General features: G+C 44.7%; 1 protein-coding gene and 3 non-coding genes across 4 annotated transcripts; 2 read left to right on the plus strand and 2 right to left on the minus strand.

Moving 5' to 3' along the window:
* The first annotated feature begins 580 nt into the window (after window positions 1-580).
* Window positions 581-686, plus strand: LOC125579646. The gene has a single exon (XR_007317706.1). It is a non-coding gene; the product is annotated as a small nucleolar RNA R71 (small nucleolar RNA).
* A 6,739-nt stretch (window positions 687-7,425) lies between these two features.
* TRNAD-GUC lies at window positions 7,426-7,497 on the minus strand. The gene has a single exon. It is a non-coding gene; the product is annotated as a tRNA-Asp (tRNA).
* Window positions 7,498-8,492: 995 nt separating this feature from the next.
* Window positions 8,493-8,599, minus strand: LOC125579619. Its single transcript, XR_007317679.1, has one exon. It is a non-coding gene; the product is annotated as a small nucleolar RNA R71 (small nucleolar RNA).
* A 732-nt stretch (window positions 8,600-9,331) lies between these two features.
* LOC125578957 lies at window positions 9,332-10,170 on the plus strand. Its single transcript, XM_048742115.1, has 2 exons — window positions 9,332-10,062; window positions 10,146-10,170. Exons 1-2 carry the CDS (start codon window positions 9,332-9,334, stop codon window positions 10,168-10,170), a joined length of 756 nt encoding a protein of 251 aa, XP_048598072.1.
* Window positions 10,171-24,092: the final 13,922 nt, after the last annotated feature.

The raw sequence follows: 24,092 nt of genomic DNA on the forward strand, positions 1-24,092 counted from the left end.
GTTCAGATTGTTGTAGGTAGAGTCTATCTTACCGTTGAAATCCACGGTGATTTGTTGTTGTCCCAACAGTACTCGATCAAGCATTTCTTCGATCTTGCTTTCCTGAGTTTGGGGTGGTGGATTTTGATAGTAAGAGTTCGAGTAGCTCTTGCTGTTGTTGAAGGGTTTTTGGAATTGTGAACTTTGGTTACTTCTTTGGCCATTTCCAAAGAAGTTTCTGTTTCCGCCCTAGTTTCCAAATTTTTGGAATCCGGTACCTCCGATGTAGTTCACATCTTCTTCTCCTTCAGTATCTGCTACTTCTCCTTCAGCTGAACAGACTTGCTTCCTAAGAAGTTCGTGCACCACATCTAACTTAGCTCTTACTTCGTCCATCTGTTCCTTCCCGATAGAGGCTACAGACTTCTTCCGTTCAGAGTCAGTATTTTTGGTGCTGCTGCTGTTAGCAAGGTTTTCGATAAGTCTCACAGCTTCCAACGGATTCCGAGTAGTGAAGTTTCCTTCACTCGCCGTATCAAGAGCCATTTGATACTGTAAGGCGAGACCTCGGAAGAAAGTGCTTAGCAGCTGCACTTCATTAAATCCGTGGTGTGGACAGTCTCGCTGGAAAAACCTAAATCTAATCCACGCATCTTTGAAGGACTCTCCAGCCTTCTGCGAGAATGTGGAAATTTTGTTCCGAAGTTCTTCAGCGCGCGCCTCATCGAAGAAGTTTCGTAAGAAAGCATTCTTGATGTCGCTCCAGGATGTTAAAGATCCTGTGGGTTGCTGCCTAAGCCAGTGCATCGCTTCTCCATTCAGCGTGTATCTGAAGAGCTTGCACAGCAGGTAATCTTCGGGGACTCCTTCCATCCGAATGGCAGCGATTAGATCCTCGAACCGTTCCAAATGGTCCATAGGATGCTCGTGCGGTAACCCAGAGTAGGGTATCTGCGACACGAGAGTGTAGTATTGAGGCTTCAGCTCGAAATTCTGCTTCTGGATCTCCGGAAGTCGAATCGCTGATCTGTTGGAATAGTACTCATCTGGGCGATTGTAGTCGGCCAGTGGTTTCGATCAAGCGTCCTCATCTACAGGTTGAGCAGCTCCTGTAGCATCAGCATCAGGGATTACAGTTCCCTGAGCATCTATTTTCTGACCTGTTGCATTACGCAGATGACCGGCCAGGTCATACAGGTTTCCGTTCTCATCCTGAGTTAGAATAATAATGTTTACCATTTTTGACGACACGGTATCGATTGACGTACGCGGTGTAGTATCGATCGTTGTCGAACGACTGGGATCGATCGACGATGATGGTCTGGTGTCGGTCGACGGTTGGTTGTGCGTATCGATCGACAACGAAGTGGTTGCGTCGAGCGATGTGGAACGTTGACCTCTAAGGATGGTGCGTTCCAAATGAGCAGGATCGTCTGAGAACAGCAAGTCTTTCTCCTTGTTGCTTCTGGTACCGCTGGGCATGCACCTGAAAACACAAGAAAAAGCTCCCCGGCAACGGCGCCAAATTTGATACCACTCAAATTACCTTAAGGAGTGTTACTCTCATCAAAAGAGGTTCAGATGTAGTACTTAGGGATCGAATCCACAAGGAGCTAGGGAACAATTAAATCTAGTGTTTATTAATTCTAAAGGTTGTAATGTTTTAATGAAATAGCAATAGTAACAAGCGAGTAAATGATAAATGTAACTTATGTTGGAAATGATATTAGATGCAGGGCCACTATTCAGGTGTTGGAGATTATAATTCCTATAGATGCCTAACTGTTGCATGCATGATATATTAGAGCTCATTCGCTTAACTCAGTGATCAGCTGTCGCATGTACCACTGGTAAACAGACTAGATCTTGTGTCTCACCGGTTAGATGCAGACACAAGAGAGTGTCGATCGATAGTCTATTAAGACGTCGACCGATACACCTTTGCCAACATCGATCGATTGTCATTTGAGGACATCGATCGATGGGTTCTAGCCAGGCCTATGCGCGAGTATGAAATCCCCTACTAAGATTCTAAATTGGCGGTTAGCCCTCTCTAGCAATCCTAATATGATAGATATATTTCAGGATGGGATAACAAGGGTGCTTGAATATGAAATCCAATGATCAAGTTCTAGTTAGCAAGGCTAAGACAAGCAATGAATACAAATCTATCATGAATATCACAACAAGGCAGATCTATAGTTTGGGGCTAATCCCACAAACCAATATGAACCCTGGATCTAACAGTTGAACTACTCAGACATAGCAAAGCAATTCATATCAATAGATAAATAGAAACTCATAGAATAGATGAAAATAAATAGAAACAAGGAGTTCCAATCACAAGTGATCTTCTCTCCAAATGAAACTTGTAACAAAACTAGGTCTAGAAAGAAAAGCTCTCCCTTTTGCCGTCAAAAATACTAGGCAGTATATTTTCTACTAGGTTAAAAACTCGTCAGGGCATTTTGGTAATTTGGCTTGGCCTTGGTTTTTAAGTCTGCTGAATCCAAAATGTCGCGTCTGGTGTCTCGACATCGATCGATGGTACTTGTGTACATCGATCGATATTAATCTTCATCTGTCGAGGCATTTCCTGATATCGATCGTCAGCACTGATGCGCATCGATCGATTATTCTTCCTCTCGTCGACCTCTAAGTGGTCAGCTCGGGTGAAATGTCCTTTAAGCTCCAAAATGCTCCAAAGTCATAGCTTTACTCCGAAATGCACCTAAACCTGAAAACATACCTAGAAGAGTAGAAAACATAGATATATATATAGTAAAATACTAATATACCATGGATAAAAATGGGTCAAATCCAAGGTATATCACTACGTAGCGACCGAGCGCTCGTTCCGCTCGGTCGCTACGTAGCGACCGAGCTCGAGCCAAAGCTCGGTCGCTACGTAGCGACCGGGCTCGAGCCAAAGTTCGGTCGCTGTGTAGTTATCGAGCTCTTCCGAAACGTTGATACGACACCAGTCCATGCATTTTCGTCGAACCTGCAAATGCTATCTCCCGAAGACCGTAGCAAGCTCAGTCTATGTTTTCCGCTATTCTAAATCATCGATCAAACTTTGCGGATTAAAAACCGCAGAAAGTTCGTTCTTTATCGAAAGAAATCGTAGTAAACGTTTCGAGTCGGAACACGGCCCAAAGGGACCTAAAACACGACTCGAGGCCCATCCTACGATTTCTTAACCAAAAGCCCGTAAACCACAGCACGGTTTACGCTTGGTCCACAAGGAAGGATAAATGTCAAGTTTCCGCGGATAAAAACGGAAGTTTTGAAGATAATTGTGAAGATCGGGAAAAATGGAATATCTCCATTTTTATGCTATGACGGCTTATGGGAAGAAGAGTAAACGCGTAAACCGACCTTGGAGCTAGTATATAAGGAGTCCTAGGCGAGGAGCATGGGGAGAACTTTTTCAGAGCAAACTTAGCACTTAGAGCAATTTATGCATTTTTCCGTTTTTGTTATTTCGAGCTGCGACTCAATTAGGTTTAGCCGTCTTAGGGTTGCGAGAACTAGGAATCTCGCCGACAGCTCTCGAGCCCAAGCTTATACCTTGTTGTAAACGCTCATACGCAAATTCGGAATAAGATCTTCTTTGCTCTCTTTTTCGATTTCTTATACTTTATCATTGTTATTCTCGTGTTCTGATTGCTTGACGTGTGATAATTAGCAGATATCCGGGTCCTCTGGGAAATTAGGGTTTTCCTAGTTTCCTTATTTAAACGGAAATCGACAGTGCGAATTTCGGTTCCCACAGTTTGGCGCTAGAAGGAGGGGGGGTACGGATCAATCTAACCCGCAAAAGCCACATCACTCTCAATCAGACATGTCAACTAACGACGCTGATAACGTGCAAACTCCTCTTAACGGAGGCACCGATCTCCACACTCCAGCAGGGGACGTATCCGCGGCCAACGCTCAAGCCAACGCCGCGACGCTCGAGGAGTTTAAAAAGATGTTCGCCACCTATGAGAAAAGGTCGGAAGAACAGGATAAGCTCGTGAGTACCTTGACCAAACAGGTTGAAACCTTAACGGCAAGGACTCAAGCAATCCATCCCTGCGGAACCACCAAAATCCGCGGGAAGAGGCTCGACTTCGCTACCCCACTCGACAGATCTGGAATCGCGCGGGAAGGACCTTCCGGTCAAACCCCTAGCGAGAAATCTCCCATCGAAAAGGGGAACCCTGAAAGTCTTCCACCCCCTGCAAAGGAATCGGAGGATAACGAAGCCGAACGCATTGACCTGGATTCTAGCGATGTCTCCAACGACACCGACGAGGACGTCGACAGACATCCAAGAAGGACCAGGAGCCGATCTGCTCGGGAAGGCTCCCCGTTCGAAAAACCGATGACGGAAGAAGAGGAAATCGCCTATTAGAACGAACAAGAGGAGCTGGCTGAAAGGCAAACCGAGCTCACTCGCAGTAAACGCCGACAGGCTCGGAAATCTACTGACGAAACATCGGATATCCGTGATCTTCGCGACTACATCACTAAGACTGAGGCGGAAGTGAGGGCCGTAAAATCTCAAATCCATCATGCTACTAGTGCTGCCTCCGAAATCGATCGACTGCTGGAAGGAGCTCGAAAGACCCCTTTTACCAGTCGCATTTCGGACATGAGGGTGTCCGATCCGGGAAAAATCAAAGTACCGAAGTACGATGGAACGGCCGATCCAAAAGCGCACCTTCAGGCTTTCCACATCGCGATGGGAAGAGCTAGACTGAAGGACGGCGAAAAGGATGCCGGCTACTGCCGCCTGTTCGTCGAAAATCTGGAAGGAGCAGCGCTCGAATGGTTCGCACGCCTCCATCGCAACACCATCGAGAGTTTCCGACAACTCGCATCGGAATTTCTCAAACAATACTTTGTATTCATAGACAGAAAAACTTCTGATGTTGATCTCTGGAGTCTCTCCCAGAGGGAAGACGAACCCCTCCGCGAGTTTATCAGTCGGTTAAAGCTGATAATGTCCAGGGTCAGCGGGATAAGCGGCAAAGTGGCCATCGACGCGCTGTGAAAGACGCTCTGGTACAAGTCGAAATTCAGAAAGTGGATAACTCTCGACAAACCGCGAACAATCCAGGACGCCCTCCACAAAGCGACGGACTACATCATAGTCGAGGAAGAAACTAAAGTCTTATCGCAAAAACATAAGGCGGCAAGACCATCCTCGAAGGACGTGGATCCGAAGGGGAGAAATAAGAACTCTCGTAACGACAAGTACGTCCATCACGAGGGGGAAGATCTTTAAGGGGCGCATAATTATGCGATCAATTCGGATCAAGGCCGAACCACGGGCAACACTTGGACTCGTAATCAAGGGTATGACGAAAACACCTTATGCGAGTTCCACCAGTCCCGAGGACACTCCACCACCAACTGCAAAGTCTTGGGAGCAAGATTAGCCGCGAAGCTACTCGCTGGAGAGCTCTCGGAAGTAACTAGCGTCAAGGACCTCATCCTCGATTCTGATCGCCCTCCAAAGACGGACAGAAATCCGCCCGCTGAAAAATCCCCTCAACGAAACCAGCCTGGGATAAACACGGTAAGACGCCGGACGACAAGGGGAACGATAACAATTATCGCAGAGTCAATATGATCATCGGAGGATCACAATACTGCAGCGATACTGTGTCGGCCATCAAAGCTTATCAACGGAAGGCAGAGTCGAGTGCAAATTGGCCTCAATGGTCTCCTCCCCGAGATGGCCAAAATTGCTCGATCACCTTCACAAAAGAGGAAGCCGGCGGCATCGATTAACCTTATTGCGACCCGCTCGTCATAGATCTCGTCATACGAGACTTAAAAGTCGGAAGGGTACTCGTCGACACGGGAAGCACGGTCAACGTAATCTTCCGCGACACTCTCCAGCGGATGAGCATCAAACTCGGAGAAGTAATTCCGACGCCAAAACCGCTGATATCTTGTATATTTACATTGTTTTAACTCTTTATTCTTGCATGTTTTGATCATATAGATTAGGATACTAGCATTTTTAGGACCCATATTGCATTCACATGTCTTTATCAGGTAATGGAGTATCCCATAGAGTGATTTGAGGTGTTTAAGAGTACTCTGGTTCGAAATGAGATGAAAAACGAAGTTTAGACGAGCAAGCATGAATGCAACGCGGGTAGCACCACGCGGATTCGTTAACCCGCGTTGACATGAAGAGATGTACATCCCGACGCGGGTTGAAGCCACGCGGGATCAGCTACCCGAGTTGAGTCTTCGACGAAGTCACGCGGGATGGAGCACGCGGGAAGCCGTACCCGCACGTATGATCTGAAGGCGTGGCGACGTCTTGACGCGGGGACGACGACACGGGTGATGCCCATCCTCTCCTACCCGTGTTACCGAAGGGTTTTGTTCGAGGAGTCACACGGGATGGAGCAGCGCGGGGAAGCTTACCCGCACGTATGAACTGGAGGCGCATCGAAGGTCCGACGCGGGGAAGCTGACGCGGGTTGCATCCGACGAAACCCAACCCGGGTCGAGACTTTTACTTAGTCGAATTTTAATGTTTTTAAGGGCTTTTTAGACTTTTTAATGGAAACCATTAGGTTTACCAAAGACATATAAATACTCTTGTAATCCTAAAGTTAGGATCTATCTTGTTTTCTATCTAATCACAAAAGAACTTTTAGGTGAAAGATCTTATCTTAATCATTTTCTCTTGTGATTATTGGATTATCTTGATCACTAATCATGATTAGCACCAAATCATCTTCGATTCTTGGGCTCATCATGAAGCTTAGTGAGTAGTCATCTTTGGATTCATGGGCAAGGGTGATAAAGGGTGATTAGAGAAGATCTAGGGTGTTTAGTGTTAGATCTACTTATTTCCTTGCTTGATGAGGGTTCTCAATACTATTTTAGTCATGATCACACTAAAATAGATCCCTAGGCATTTCCTGCCCACAAGGTGTATGTTGAAATGCCTGAACCAACTCTTCAATGCTTTTAGCTTGCTTTACCTAAGAGATTAGTTGTTAAAGGAGTTAAGATTGCTATTAGACTTGATCTCCATGTTTGATTTAGTAACATTCAACCTAAGAGATTAGATGCTTGAGTTGCTTTACCAAAAGAACATTCATCTAGAAATAGAGTTTGTTTAGCTTAGTGTCTAGGCATAAGGAAAGTATTTGATTGATAGCTGCCACCTCTAGATTTGATCTACATCACCCAAGATCAAATGCCTAGCCCAATGAGTCCTCTTGTTTCATCATAAGAAAGAAAGCTTTGTCCTTTGTTCGCATTTAGATAGTAATCTAGTAAAAAATCATCTCACAACTTGGTAGCACTTAGATTAAGCATGGTCTTGCATTCCCTTTGCTTTGGAATCACTTAGAACTGGTTTGACATCTTTTATATTACAACATTTGATTAGGAGCCTTGAAACTCTTATCATCAAATTGGCGGCGTTGCCGGGGATCGAACCCGGGTCACCCGCGTGACAGGCGGGAATACTTACCACTATACTACAACGACTTTGTTCACACAGTCTCTGTGTTAGAAAGTAGGAGGAGATACCGAAAAGAGAAATAAATGCAAAGAAAAACTGGTATATACAATGGAATGGTGGTGGAGTACCTCTCTATGAAGCGTGAGAAGAGGCCGATGCCTCATCCTCGGTGTCAGCGTCCTCATCTGTCGAGGCAAGGGAAGGAGATTTGTTTCCTGAATCAGACGGTTGAGCTGGTGGGTTGAACTTAGTCTCAAGCAAATGACTAAATCCCAATGTCACAATCAACTTAGAATTTGGCAACGGCGCCAATTTCTAAGTTGATTGTGACATTGGGATTTAGTCATTTGCTTGAGACTAAGTCAATTTTTATTTAATTGTGTTATTGCTTCTCTTTGTCCTTCTCCCTTTGCATTTCAGGTGTATGAACACAAGGAGCAGAGGTCCAACAAACCTAGTTCCAAGAGTTGAAGACATTAGAGCACTTGAGAGGGAGATAGCAAGACAAAGAAGAGAAGTAGAGCAACAGGCTCACTTGCAAAGGTTGGGGCTTGATATGGAGAATCTGCCTCAAGATGGTGAAGCCCAAGGAGGCAATGGTCCAAGAGTTGATCCTTTTAGACCACAGCGCCAGCCACAACACCCACAGCGCCAAGCTCGTGCCATTGGAGCCTATGATCAACCTCACATTCATGGTCATAGGTTGGGAATCAGAGCACCAGCTGTGGAGAACAACAACTTCGAGATCAAGTCAGGGCTGCTCAACACTATAGAGAACAACAAGTATCATGGTCTAGCTGCTGAAGACCCTTTTGATCACTTGTACAAGTTTGATCAGTACTGTGGCTTGTCCAAGACTAATGGTGTTTCAGAAGATGCTTTCAAGCTGAAGCTATTCCCTTTCTCTTTGGGAGACAAGGCACACCAATGGGAGAAGACTCTTCCAAGTGACACAGTCACTACTTGGGAAGATTGCAAGAGAGCTTTCCTAGAAAAGTTCTTCTCTACTTCAAGGACAGCTAAGATCAGGAACGAAATCTCCGGGTTTCAACAAAAAGGTCTAGAGAGCTTCAGTGAAGCATGGGAGAGATTCAAGGGCTATTGGTCTCAATGCCCCCATCATGGTTTCAGCAAGGAGAGTTTGCTAAGCACTTTCTATAGAGGAGCTTTACCACAGTGCAGAAACAGGCTTGATACTGCAAGCAATGGTTTCTTCTTGGGGAGGACTGAAGAAGAAGCAGAGGAACTGGTAGAGAACATGGCTAAGAGCGACTCAGTCTACAGCGAGGAGCATGATAGGGTCAACAGGAATGATGATCATCAGACAAAGAAAGAGATCAAGTCCTTGCAGGAGAAGATGGACTTGCTTCTTTCTAACCAAGCTAAACAAGAGCAGGTCAACTTTGTGGGTGGTCCTATTCAAGAGATTCCTCCCAAGATTAATGAGGTTGATGGTTTGGAAGGACAAGAGGAGCTGTGCTTCATCAATAACAATGGTTCTTGGTACAGGAAGGAGCCTAACTTTCAGTACAACAACTACCAGCAAAAGTCCTACCCTTACAACCAGCAAGGAGGATACCAACAGAAGCAAAACACTCAGCAAGGGAGCTATCAACCTAGGCAAAACACTCCTCTTGGTTTCAACAATAACAACAATCAGTCTACTCAAGCTCAAGGAAGTTCTTCACAAGCTCCAGCTTCAGATACAAGTGTGGATGCAATGTTCAAGAAACTTTTGGATTTTCAGGCCAAGAATAAGAAGACAATGGGTTATGAGTTACGAAAATTCACTCCAAGATTGATGGAAGCTACAATGAGCTCAACAACAAGATCCGACATTTGGAGAATCAGTTTGCTTCAATGAACTCTCAGCCAAGTCGCCAACAAGGGGCATTACCTGGAAAGCCAGAGCAAAATCCCAAGGAAACAATGAAAGCCATCACCCTTAGGAGTGGAAAACAGCTACCACCAAGAACTCTCATTAGAGATAATGAGAAGCAAGATGGGGAGGTGGTCATCAATGTGGATGATGATGTGGTTATTATGGATGAGAAAACCAATGAGGAGATCTTGGAGAAAATAGTTGAAGCAAAAGGAAAGGGTAAAATTGGAGAAGAAAAGAAGGGGGAGAATAAGAATGAAGCTGCAACTTCATCAAAAGGAGCTCTATTCAATCCTCCTCCCTATGAACCAAAACTTCCTTTTCCCGGTAGATTCAAGAGACAGCTTTTGGAGCAATACAAGGCCTTATTTGAGAAGCAAATGAGTGAAGTTCAGATTACTATGCCCATAATTGATGCCTTCATGCTAGTACCTCAATACAGCAAGTTCCTCAAAGATGCTGTAACTAAGAAGAAGAAGGAGATGGAAGGCATGGTGGTTCTTACTCATGAGTGTAGTGCTATTATCCAAAGGCTAACCATCCCTAAGAAGCTTGAAGATCCAGGAAGCTTCACTTTACCTTGTGCCATTGGGCAATTTGCTTTTGAGAGGTGTCTATGCGATTTGGGAGCAAGTGTGAGCCTTATGCCTCTCTCCATTGCTAAAAGGCTTGGCTTTACACAATACAAGAAGTGTAGACTCTCTCTTGTGTTAGCCGATCGCTCAGTGAAGATTCCCATTGGCATCCTAGAAGATCTCCCTGTTATGGTTGGAAATTGTGAGATTCCTACAGGCTTTGTGGTGTTGGAGATGGATGAAGAACCAACGGATCCTTTGATATTGGGGAGACCTTTCTTGGCTACAGCAGGAGCAGTTGTGAATGTTAAGGAAGGGAAGATTGATCTTCACCTTGGAAAGGGAAACATTCTTCACTTTGACATCAAGGAAGTGATGAAGAAGCCTATTACTCAAAGCCAAGCATTCTACATTGAGGAGATGGAGGTTTTAGCTGATGAGCTTCTAGAGGAGTTGGCACTTGAAGACTCTCTACAACATGCCTTAACAATTGAGAGAGAGGTCCAAATGATTGAGAACAAGGAAAGTGATGCCTATGTGAAGATGCTGGACTCTCACAAGGAGATTAGTGATGAAGAACAGAATGAGGAGCTTTCATATGAGGATCACCATGCTTCCTCAGCTACTCAACAAGAGAATCTCCAAGAGGATGATTGGAGTGAACTCAAAGCACCAAAAGTGGAGCTTAAACCTCTTCCCCATGGTGTAAGGTATGCTTTCCTTGGCCCTAATGAAACTTACCCTGTCATAGTGAGTAGTGAGCTTAGTGAAGATGAATTGTCTAAACTTTTGAATGAACTTAGAAAGTATAGAAAAGCAATAGGCTACTCACTAGATGATATTAAAGGGTTATCACCTTCTTTATGCATGCATAGGATACATCTAGAGGATGAATCTATGACTTCTATAGAACATCAAAGACGGTTGAACCCCAACTTGAAGGATGTTGTTAAGAAAGAGATTTTAAAACTCTTAGATGCAGGAGTCATCTATCCTATTTCGAATAGCAAATGGGTGTCTCCTGTGCATGTTGTTCCAAAGAAAGGAGGAATGACTGTGGTTAAAAATGATAAGGATGAACTAATACCAACAAGAACAATAACAGGACATAGGATGTGCATAGACTATCGAAAACTTAACAAAGCATCTAGAAAGGATCATTTTCCATTGCCATTCATTGATCAAATGCTTGAGAGACTTGCAAATCATCCCTATTATTGTTTTCTTGATGGGTATTCAGGGTTCTTCCAAATCCCCATACATCCAAATGATCAAGAGAAAACGACTTTCACATGCCCCTATGGTACCTTTGCTTATCGAAGGATGCCATTTGGGCTATGTAATGCTCCAGCCACTTTCCAAAGATGCATGATGTCTATTTTCTCTGATCTTATAGAGGATGTTGTGGAGGTGTTTATGGATGATTTCTCTGTCTACGGATCTTCGTTTTCTGCTTGTTTGTCAAATCTTAGCAGGGTCCTCAAGAGATGTGAAGAGACAAACCTTGTGCTGAACTGGGAGAAGTGTCACTTCATGGTTAAGAAAGGGATTGTGCTTGGACACAAGATTTCAGAGAGGGGGATTGAGGTAGACAAGGCCAAGATTGAAGTGATGGTTGGGTTAGCTGCACCAAAGACGGTTAAAGACATTAGAAGCTTCCTCGATCATGCTAGATTCTATAGAAGGTTCATCCAAGACTTCTCGATGATAGCAAGGCCAATGACTAAGCTTCTATGCAAAGAGGCTGCATTCGTCTTTGATTGGGAATGTCTACAAGCCTTCATGAAGTTGAAGGAGAAGCTGGTTAGCGCCCCCATTGTGCAGCCACCAGATTGGGATCTCCCCTTTGAGATCATGTGTGATGCTAGTGACTATGCTGTGGGAGCTGTCCTTGGTCAAAAGAAGGATAAGAAGACTCATGTGATCTACTATGCGAGTAAAACTCTTGATGAAGCCCAAATGAAGTATGCTACAATTGAGAAGGAGTTGCTAGCCATTGTCTATGCCTTTGAGAAGTTCAGAAGCTACTTAGTTGGGTCAAAGGTCATAGTCTACACTGATCATGCTGCATTGAGACACCTCATGGCCAAGAAGGATGCTAAGCCAAGGCTGTTGAGGTGGATCTTGCTGCTACAAGAGTTTGACCTTGAGATTAGAGACAAGCCAGGAGTTGAGAATGGTGTAGCTGATCACTTGTCTAGACTAAAGATTGAGAGTGGGATCCCTATTGATGAAGCGCTTCCAGAAGAGCAGATCATGGCGATTGAAGCAGTGGTAGCAGTTTGTGAAACTGGAAAGAAGCTTGAAGAGGTGAAGGCAACTGAAGAGAAAGGGCCTTGGTATGCTGATTTGGTGAACTACTTAGCTTGTGGAAGAGAGCCACTTGATCTTGAGGGATATGCCAAGAAGAAGTTCTACAAAGAGGTGAAGAGATACTATTGGGATGAACCTTACCTCTACATCCTTTGTAGAGATCAACTCTATAGAAGAGCAGTAGCTGATGAAGAAGTTGAAGGGATCCTCACACACTGTCATGGATCATCCTATGGAGGGCACTTTGCTACTTTCAAGACTGTCTCAAAGGTGTTACAAGCTGGGTTTTGGTGGCCTCATATGTTCAAAGACACTCAAGACTTTGTCTCTAGGTGTGATTCATGCCAAAGGAGAGGAAACATCACCAAAAGAAATGAGATGCCTCAAAACCCAATTCTAGAAGTAGAGGTGTTTGATGTGTGGGGTATTGACTTCATGGGACCATTTCCATCATCTTTTGGCAACAAATACATCCTTGTAGCTGTTGACTATGTCTCCAAGTGGGTAGAAGCTGTGGCAAGTCCCACCAATGATTCTAGAGTGGTGATAAAGATGTTCAAAAGCACCATCTTCCCAAGGTTTGGAGTTCCAAGAGCTGTCATCAGTGATGGAGGTTCTCACTTCATCAACAAGCTGTTTGAAAGTCTTCTCAAGAAGAATGGTGTGAAGCATAAGGTTGCAACTCCCTACCATCCTCAGACAAGTGGTCAAGTTGAGATCTCCAACAGAGAAATCAAGTCTATTTTGGAGAAAACAGTGGGGACTACAAGGAAAGATTGGTCTATCAAGCTAGATGATGCACTTTGGGCCTATAGGACTGCTTACAAGACTCCTTTAGGAACCACACCTTTCAACCTTGTGTATGGGAAGGCTTGTCATCTACCGGTTGAACTTGAGTACAAGGCATTGTGGGCTGTTAAGTTGCTGAACTTTGACATCAAGAGCGCCAAGGAGAAGAGACTTCTCCAGCTCAATGAGCTTGAGGAGATCCGACTTGATGCTTTTGAGAACTCAAGGATTTATAAGGAGAAAACCAAAGCTTTTCATGACAAGAAGATCTTGAGGAGAGAATTCAATGCTGGAGATCAAGTGCTTCTCTACAACTCTAGACTGAAGTTGTTTCCCGGGAAGCTCAAGTCAAGATGGTCCGGTCCTTTCAAGATCAAAGAAGTTAGGCCATATGGAGCAATTATGTTGTGGGACAAGCATGGAGGAGACTTCACAGTCAATGGACAAAGAGTTAAGCTCTACATGGGAACCACAATAGAGGAGGAGAAAATCTATGTTTCACTCTCCAACCCCGACACCGCCTAGCCAAAGGAAGGCAAAGTCAAGCTAGAGACTTAAAACAAGCTCACTTGGGAGGAAGTCCCATGTCTATCCTTGTACATACTTCATTAGGATAAAAAAAAAAAAAAAAAAGGGTTGAAAGTTGTTCCGACGCGGGTTGACCCACGCGGGTTCCCTTACCCGCGTCGCTTTGTCGATGATCCGACGCGGGATGGCTCACGCGGGAAGCAGTACCCGCACATTGGAATTGGTTGTCGTCGACGGGATGACGCGGGGTGCGTGACGCGGGGTCTGGGATTCTTCCTCAACCCGCGCTACTCGGGTGGTGACCCGCTCAGGTATGATTTCCGACCCGTTTACCCGAAAACCCGACCCGGTTACACCCTAAAACACCTACCCCGCGTCTCTCTCTCCCGTTTCCCTCATCCTCTCTCACAAAAACACCAAACCTCCCTCACCAAATCCCCCATATCTCACTCAATTCTTCACCAAATCAATCCATTCTTCTTCCTAAATCCAAGCTTTCGCCCCTGTAGTCTATTTTCTTGTTTCACATCTTCATTTCCTTTCATCCAAAGCAAGGTATTGTATCTTAAAGTTCAATTTCGTAAGTCTCATGAACCCTAGAATTTTGAACTTGAAATTTGATCTTTTTCTTGCTTGATACTTGTGAAATAGACTAGGGAAAGCCTCTATATCATGTTGGGTTGTTGATTCTATGGTGAAATTGAGTTGAATTTGAACTTTGAAAAATTAGGGTTCATGAGAATTGGGGATTTTTCGAAATTGGCATGTTCCGGTATGATTTTGGCTAGGTTTGGTTAGCTAGGGTACTTGAGAACTTAATTAGAGAACTTACTAAGTCAAGTACTTATTTGATGCTTAAAAACCCTATTCTTTGCCTATAATCATCTCTTGTGTGCAATGTGATAGTTTTGCTAAGGCTTAATCATCATTTGAAGTCACATTTGCATTACAAATGTTTCCATTTTCCACTTGCTTATCCTTTTCCAAGGTTTGAAATTTTCAGGTACAAATGGGAAGAAAGGACCAACAAAAGATGGAAGCTGAGAAACAAGAGCGCGCAAGGCAAGAGACCGCGAGACATGGGAAACCTCTCGCCTCCGTCCCTGCAACGGAAGGAACCTCTAGGCAGCAAGTCTTGGCGGCAAGGAGGAGAGAAGGCAAGCAAGTTGCCACTGTTGAGAGCGTGGATGCTGGCAGTCGACGATCAGCCCCTCCCAAGAGGTCAAAGGAAACGAAAGGCAAGGGGGTAGCTCTTCCCGAAGAAGAGGAGAATGAAGACATCACCGAAGAAGACCAAGCTCCACACAAAAAAGCCAAGGTGTCTAAGAAAAAGAAGGCTGACAATAAGAGGGATAGAACCAAGCCACCAACTGAAGACGAGCTATATGGACATTTGAAGAATGGAGTGTTGTGGCCTCCAACTCGATTTGCGGATATCAAGATCATGGAAGAGTTGGAGATTGGTGATGACATTAAGCAGATGTTGGAGCACATGAACATGCAAAGCTTCTTCACTATGGCCTATCCTACTTATGAAGATGAGTCTTGTCAGTTCTTAGCATCATTGGTGGCTACTTTTCATACCACCAAACATGTGAGGCAAGGATGGGGAAGGATCAAGTTCAAGGTACATGGAAAAGTTTACAACATGACCTTCAAGGAAATTGGACAAGCGCTTGGTCTTAAAGATTTAGAGGAATCATCCATCCCTATCCTCTATGATGTCCCTAAGGAAGAGAGCATGGCAAGAATGGTATGGAGAGTGTTGGCAGGTAAGGATCGCAAGCAAAGCCGTGACAAGAATGCTTCCATCTGCCACCCTTCAGTGCGTTATCTCCACCGGCTAATTGTTCACACCATCTTACCGAGAAAGGAACCGGGCACTGTTAATGACGAGGAGCTACAACTTCTTCACCAAACCGTGCAGCATTATGCTCATCCTTCTCAGTTGCACCATGTTGGCTCTGATTTCTACAAGAATTTTGGAATGGTGGGATTCTTTGTGAAGCGTCTCATCCACTACAAGGAATGGGCTTGGACAACAAGCGACCCGGAGCCTCAGGTTGGCATTGGTGGACTAATAACGCCATTGCTTAAGTTCAAGGATATACCCTTAGAGGCTGATCCAATTGGTCCCGCCTTCATAGACGAAGCCTATTTGAAGAAAGCTCAATACTTCAGTGGAAGGTTCGATGGAACTTGTGTCTACTCCTACATACAGTCTACAAAAGAGGTTGAAGTGCTTCTCCCAAACACCGACCTCACAAGCTTGACTAGAGCTGGAGCTATTAGCTTTGATATTGGGAGTGAGCACTTCCTTGGACCCCATGGTCCTCTAGCCCCCATGAGATCTCCCAAGAAGAAAAAGACAGCAGATAAATGTGGTGTGTTCCAAGAAGACGCTTCCAGTCAAAACGCCGAGTTCCTTTATGGTCCTCCTCGTTACCACTTTGATCAGCGTCCGGGAGCTCTTCCCCATGGACCCCTTCGCCAAGCTCATGAACACATTAGCAACCTCCAACGATGGAACAAGGCTCAGGACAGAACCATTTTCAAGCTCAAAGACAGGTGCAAGGCGTTGAGTAAAACCGTGAAGAGGCAAGCGGAAGCTTCAGCTCAGTTCATGAAGAAGGTGGCTGATATACTAACTAGAGGAGCCGTCGCGGGATGTTCATCATCAGACTTTGACTTCCTTACCCCCCAGCCTCAGCCCTCAGTTGATCCTTTAGCACTCAGACTTCCCGCCACCAAGAAAGAGCTGCTCCGCAGGAAGAGAAACCCACCAGCTCAACCGTCTGATTCAGGAAACAAATCTCCTTCCCTTGCCTCGACAGATGAGGACGCTGACACCGAGGATGAGGCATCGGCTTCTTCTCACGCTTTATAGAGAGGTACTCCACCACCCTTCCATTGTATATACCAGTTTTTCTTTGCATTTATTTCTCTTTTCGGTATCTCCTCCTACTTTCTAACACAGAGACTGTGTGAACAAAGTCTGGGGGAGGTATCAAGTATTTGATCATTTTTTCTTTGATGATTTGAGTCTCATGCATTGCATTGTACATATATATATGCATAGAAAAAACCAAAAAAAAATTTGAAAATTTTGAAAACACAAAAAGAAACATGTAGTTGCATCACTTGCATTTTTAAGATTGAGTCTAGAGCATATAGGTTGCATTCACTTGCATTGGGAACAATGATTTAAAATGCCTTGCAAAGAACCCTTGTCTAGAACTCAAAATGACACCCTAGTTAAACATATCAAGTAGCTTGGGCATCTCTTGAAAACCTTGTACGCTTCGAGCCTTGAAAACTCTTCTTGAAACTTGTTTGCTTGCTTGATGTTAGCATTGTTCTTAAGATCAGCTCCAATCTAAACTTGGCTTGAATGAACTTAATCTCTCTTGCATATGGACATTTGCATACTTGATCATGGATCTCATACACATTTGGGTTATCTTATTCCTTCATACCTATCTTTGTTAACCCAAATGGCACTCCCTACCCCGAAACCTTAACCATTCTTTGAGACCAAACATTGAATTGCATGAGTGAGGCCTCTTTTGATAGTTTGTCATGTGCAAAATCTTGAGAGTATTGGAGGCGACATAGGTTTATTCTCATCTCTTGCTAGCAGAATGAGTTAGCATTCTAGGATGTTGAAAGGGGTTTGTGTGTTTTAAATGTCAATATCTTGGGATGGGGAGTGAGAAAGATGAGAGAGATGATCAAAATAATATAAATAGAAAAGAAAACTCTAGGGATAAAAAGATAAATAAGAAGCTCTTGATCATGTAACAAAGAACCTTCCCCCTAAAAAAAAAAAAAAAAAGAAGAATCAAAGAGAAGTTGGGGAAGGAAATGAAAAAAAAAAAAGGGTTAGAGCTTGTAGAAAGTGAACTAAAAATCCCTAGTGGTTGAGTCAAAAGAAAAGGAGAGTTGTTCATTGGGTGAGTGATGTGAGGGGTTTAGATTGATTTTGAGATGATGATAAAAAGGGTAGAATGTGATCACTTATAACAAAAGGGGTAGAATGATGAGAATGAATCTATGTATGCATGAGTTGCTTCTAATCTTAGATAAATTTTGCATAATGATCAAGCTCCTTGCTTTGAGTGATAACCACCCTTAAATGAAAACATTTGAACCCATCTCTTCATTCATATTAGACCATTGCTTACCTAGCCAAATGATTGAGATCATGTGCCCATTTGTGAGAATTCACCTTGTGTGTGTGTGTGTGAATCAATGTGAGAGCTGATTGAAGGAACTTGTTGGTAAAGAGTATTGCAACTTTAGTAGAGGCAAAAGAGTATGGATAGGCCTAGAGAAGCTAGAGTATAATAAGAAAGATGCTCATGCTATTTGCTATGTTTCTTTAGGATGTTAAGTTGAATGCTAGGAAGTATTACTTTTGGCTATGAGTTCCCACTTTCAAACCTCTCTCCCTTATGAGTTCTTACAAGATTACTTGAGGACAAGTAAAGAACAAGTTTGGGGGAGTTGATATCTTGTATATTTACATTGTTTTAACTCTTTATTCTTGCATGTTTTGATCATATAGATTAGGATACTAGCATTTTTAGGACCCATATTGCATTCACATGTCTTTATCAGGTAATCAAGTATCCCATAGAGTGATTTGAGGTGTTTAAGAGTACTCTGGTTCGAAATGAGATGAAAAACGAAGTTTAGACGAGCAAGCATGAATGCAACGCGGGTAGCACCACGCGGATTCGTTAACCCGCGTTGACATGAAGAGATGTACATCCCGACGCGGGTTGAAGCCACGCGGGATCAGCTACCCAAGTTGAGTCTTCGACGAAGTCACGCGGGATGGAGCACGCGGGAAGCCGTACCCGCACGTATGATCTGAAGGCGTGGCGACGTCTTGACGCGGGGACGACGACGCGGGTGATGCCCATCCTCTCCTACCCGTGTTACCGAAGGGTTTTGTTCGAGGAGTCACGCGGGATGGAGCAGCGCGGGGAAGCTTACCCACACGTATGAACTGGAGGCGCATCGAAGGTCCGACGCGGGGAAGCTGACGCGGGTTGCATCCGACGAAACCCAACCCGAGTCGAGACTTTTACTTAGTCGAATTTTAATGTTTTTAAGGGCTTTTTAGACTTTTTAATGGAAACCATTAGGTTTACCAAAGACATATAAATACTCTTGTAATCCTAAAGTTAGGATCTATCTTGTTTTCTATCTAATCACAAAAGAACTTTTAGGTGAAAGATCTTATCTTAATCATTTTCTCTTGTGATTATTGGATTATCTTGATCACTAATCATGATTAGCACCAAATCATCTTTGATTCTTGGGCTCATCATGAAGCTTAGTGAGTAGTCATCTTTGGATTCATGGGCTAGGGTGATAAAGGGTGATTAGAGAAGATCTAGGGTGTTTAGTGTTAGATCTACTTATTTCCTTGCTTGATGAGGGTTCTCAATGCTATTTTAGTCATGATCACACTAGAATAGATCCCTAGGCATTTCCTGCCCACAAGGTGTATGTTGAAATGCCTGAACCAACTCTTCAATGCTTTTAGATTGCTTTACCTAAGAGATTAGTTGTTAAAGGAGTTAAGATTGCTATTAGACTTGATCTCCATGTTTGATTTAGTAACATTCAACCTAAGAGATTAGATGCTTGAGTTGCTTTACCAAAAGAACATTCATCTAGAGATAGAGTTTGTTTAGATTAGTGTCTAGGCATAAGGAAAGTATTTGATTGATAGCTGCCACCTCTAGATTTGATCTACATCACCCAAGATCAAATGCCTAGCCCAATGAGTCCTCTTGTTTCATCATAAGAAAGAAAGCTTTGTCCTTTGTTCGCATTTAGATAGTAATCTAGTAAAAAATCATCTCACAACTTGGTAGCACTTAGATTAAGCATGGTCTTGCATTCCCTTTGCTTTGGAATCACTTAGAACTGGTTTGACATCCTTTATATTACAACATTTGATTAGGAGCCTTGAAACTCTTATCATCAACCGCTCACGGGTTTTTCAGGCGAAGTATCAATGACTCTTGGATCGATCCAGCTGCCAGTCATGGCCAAGCAGATCACAAAAATCGTCGAGTTCGCGGTAGTCAATCATCCCGCTATCTACAACGTGATCATGGGAACCCCATGGCTCAAGGCCATACAGGCAGTTCCGTCGACCTACCACCTGGGTCTCAAATTCCCAACCCCAAGCGGAGTCGTGGCTATCTGGGGATGCCAAAAACAGTCGCGGCTATGTTTCCTCGCAGAGCACAAGTTAAGGCAAATCACGACTTCTGCAACTGCAAACGGCAAACGTACGACGATAGATCGATCTTCGGCCAAAAACGCCCCAAGGAAAGACGAATTAAAATCGTCTGCCGACGCAAACGCATCGGACGTCGAAACTCAACACGAGTCCGAAGCCGACGCTACAACTCAACCGGAACAGCCGGAAAACAGCGTTGACCCAGCCACGATCAACACGGTCAAGGCGGACAGCGCGACGTCTACCGCCGAATAAAAACGCTCGCGGCATGAAACAAAACTACGAGATGGCTTGATCCTCGAAAGAGGTACGTAGGCAGCTCATCAAAAGACGAGTTCAGCTATCCCCCTCTCTAAAAGGGGGGGGGGGGAGTGGGTGCGTATACTCGTATACTCCCACTTAGAAAAATCTTCATTATTGTAATCGAGTTTTTAGAAACTTCAAAAACTTTTTACGTTGCTCCTTTTTATCGAAAACGTTTATACTTCAGTCAAACGCAAAAACTTTCCGGACACATCTGGAAACATTAAGACTCTTGTCTGCGGCCTCACCCGGCCCAAAAATCGTAAAATTATCATCTTTCAAACACGCAAAGATACACGTATAATCCCCGAAACAACTGCGAGACGTCGCAAAAGTTAAAATTCGAGGATAATACTAAAAAATTGTCCGAACGCGACCACCAAAACCCTACACCCAGTTCGTCGATTGGCCCCGACGAACACGCCAGCCGTCTTAAACAAACGCAATTCGATCACTCTTTCGATCTTCAAAAACGTCCAACACAAGGACGAAGCGCGCTACAACAAAAATCCGAAATTTTGGTTTAGCACTTCCAGTTGACTCTGAGAGGATGCTTGATTCGTACCATACAAGTCATATAAGCAGAAAACCTATCGCGGACTTTAAATCGGTACGAGTCAGGAAGAAATCGCAACAGGAAAAACGATAGCCGGCTAGTCACCGCACAAACCTTAACAGAAAGTAAACCTAGGTCTTGCCCTAAACCCAACGCTCTGGTCTCGAACATCTCAAGACATGATATCTAAAAGATACGAGATCCTAAACCATGTCTCTCCGTTCACATCTCAATGTTCCCGAAAATCGTAAAGATAAGTAATTTTTTACGAAAATCACGAACGAACTAACAGATTGAACGTCTCATCGGAATTAAATATGAGACGACAACTCATATTTACTCCGCACCAACTCAGGAAAACTCAAAATGAAACATCCATCATATATATAAAAACCGCGTAAACCGGTAAGGGATTCAAAGCCACCAACGGCCAGTCCCGATTAGTAATAAAAATGGCCAAAACAGGCCCATACAATCTCTCGAAATAAAGGCCACATTCGGCCGCAAACATAGAATGGGAAGATATGCATCTTCCTGTCAGCAATCACTCCGCCCCTCATGGCCCAAAGTCAAAGTCCCCGGACAAAGAAGTACTGAACGCATCCGCAGGACGGTCCACTTCCTCGCCATCATCAGGAAGTCCGGTCGGCACCTCTTCGATATCAGGGGAAACCGGGATTGAATCCCATAACCCTCGGATCCTCTCGTCGATCGAAGGGATGAGTGCCTCAGCATGGGCACGTTCGTTCATGCCGCTCTTCATCAGGCTCATCTCTTTCTCGAACACATAGTCGTCAGCTTGTGTCCTCCAAAGACTTCCGACCGAACCACGGCACTCACGGAAATTACCCACCGAGGTAAAGGCATTCTTGAGGTTCCCATACTCAACCTGGAACTGAGAGGCACGAGTCTTCATCACCTCGACGATTTCTCTTTTGCCCTTCCTTTTCGCCTTACGGACAACCCGCACATGATCACGAGTAAGTTTCTCTTCTCGCTCCAACATCTCGCCTTGCACGCGAGCGAGACCTCGTTCCGCTTTCTCCGCTTTAAAACGATAAACCATAGCTTCCCTATGGCTCGCTTCAATGGCCGAGCCAAGCAATTTGAGGCCCTCCGAAACCAATTAACGCATTATGAGCAGAAAAAGAAATACCTAGGCAATCACAACTATTTAAAAAAAAAAAAAAATCATACCCCATTGATGATTCGGGATCCTTCCGCGACAACTTTCGGCCTCGCCGACTCTTTCGCAGGTGGAGGAGCATCAAAACCCGGTGGCAGACCAGCAAAGAAATCATCGAAATCCGGAATAGAGACCTCGCTCGAGCCACTCCCATCGCCATAAGCAAGGTTCGGATCCCTTCCTGGAAGCATAGAGTCATCCATCGAAAATTCTATGTCGCCAAGGTCGATATCCTTTCCCTTCCTAGAGCTCGACTCCGGCACAGCTGCTGGAGCTACAACGGGATTCTGGTCGTCAGGTTCGGAGTCGCTTCCCGTGTCCGCAACCAAAGCAGGACCGGGGTGCACGAACCTCAGTGCCTTTCGCAATCTTTTTCTTACTCAACATTTTACACTTCTCTTGAGAGAATAGAGGAAAAGGGTGGAGAGAAAGAAAGAAGGTTTTTCTTAAGAAAGATCTTAGAGAAAACAAGAAAGTGAAAAAATTATGAAACAAGTTACCTCCCTTCTTATAGGCATGAGAATTTACTATTCAAGCTCGGACTTTCGGATATTAATCCCATCCAACACGCCTAACTTGCCAAACATGCCTAACCGCATGCTAGGACCCTACGATGCATGGTCCTAACGGGCTGGGGGGCTAACTGTTGGGGTCAAAAACGGTCAAGACGGAATTATCACCCGAAAACCCTCGGGAATCACATTTTCGAAAGAGATAGTAAAAAGAAAGATAAAATTTTCGTAAAAAATAACCAATACGAACTTTTTATGAAGAAGTATCCTTGAAGATTCAAAGCAAACGAACCAAGCTCGGTCGTTGCGTAATTACCGCACATACACGCTATCCGGTCGCTACGTAGCAACCAAGTCCGAGCCGATGTCGGTCACTACGTAGAGACCGAACATCCGACCCGCTCGGTCGCTACGTGCGACCGAGCTCGAGCCAAAGCTCGGTCGCTACGCAGCGACCGAGCGATTGTCCCGCTCGGTCGCTATGTAGCGACCGAGCTCGGCTAAGCTCGGTCGCTACGTAGCGACCGAGCGCTCGTCCCGCTCGGTCGCTATGTAGCGACCGAGTTCAAGCCAAAGCTCGGTCGCTACGTAGCGACCAAGCGCTCGTCCCGCTCGGTCGCTATGTAGCGACCGAGTTCAAGCCAAAGCTCGGTCGCTACGTAGTGACCGAACGTGCGTCCCGCTCCGTCGCTAGGTAGCGACCGAGCGCTCGTCCCGCTCGGTCGCTACAAGCGACCGAGCTCGAGCCAAAGCTCGGTCGCTACGTAGCGACCGAGCGCTTGTCCCAGTCGGTCGCTACGTAGCGACCGAGCTCGAGCCGAAGCTCGGTCGCTATGTAGCGACCGAGCTCGAGCCGAAGCTCGGTCGCTACGTAGCGACCGACCTCGACCAAGCTTGGTCGCTACGTAGCGACCGGACTCGAGCCAAAGTTCGGTCGCTGTGTAGTGATCGAGCTCTTCCTAAACGTCGATACGACACCAGTCCATGCATTTTCGTCGAACCTTCAAATGCAATCTCCCAAAGACCGTAGCAAGCTCAGTCTATGTTTTCCGCTATTCTAAATCATCGATCAAACTTTGCGGATTAAAAACTGCGGAAAGTTCGTTCTTTATCGAAAAAAATCGTAGTAAACGTGTCGAGTCGGAAGACGGCCCAAAGGGACTAAAGACACGACTCGATGCCCATCCTACGATTTCTTAACCAAAAGCCCGTAAACCACAGCACGGTTTACGCTTGGTCCACAAGGAAGGATAAATGTCAAGTTTCCGCGGATAAAAACGAAAGTTTTGAAGATAATTGTGAAGATCGGGAAAAATGGAATATCTCCATTTTTATGCTATGACGGCTTAAGGGCAGAAGGGTAAACGCGTAAACTGACCTTGGAGCTAGTATATAAGGAGTCCTAGGCGAGGAGCATGGGGGAAGAACTTTTTCAGAGCAAACTTAGAATTAGAGCAATTTAGGCATTTTTCCGTTTTTGTTATTTCGAGCTGCGGCTCAATTAGGTTTAGCCGTCTTAAGGTTGCTAGAACTAGGAATCTCGCTGACTGCTCTCGAGCCCAGGCTTATACCTTGTTGTAAACGCTCATACGCAAATTCGGAATAAGATCTTCTTTGATCTCTTTTTTGATTTCTTATACTTTATCGTTGTTATTCTCCTGTTCTGATTGCTTGACGTGTGGTAATTAGCAGATATCCGGATCCTCTGGGAA

Source organism: Brassica napus, chromosome A10 (assembly GCF_020379485.1).
Source record: "Brassica napus cultivar Da-Ae chromosome A10, Da-Ae, whole genome shotgun sequence".
Lineage (NCBI taxonomy): Eukaryota > Viridiplantae > Streptophyta > Magnoliopsida > Brassicales > Brassicaceae > Brassica > Brassica napus.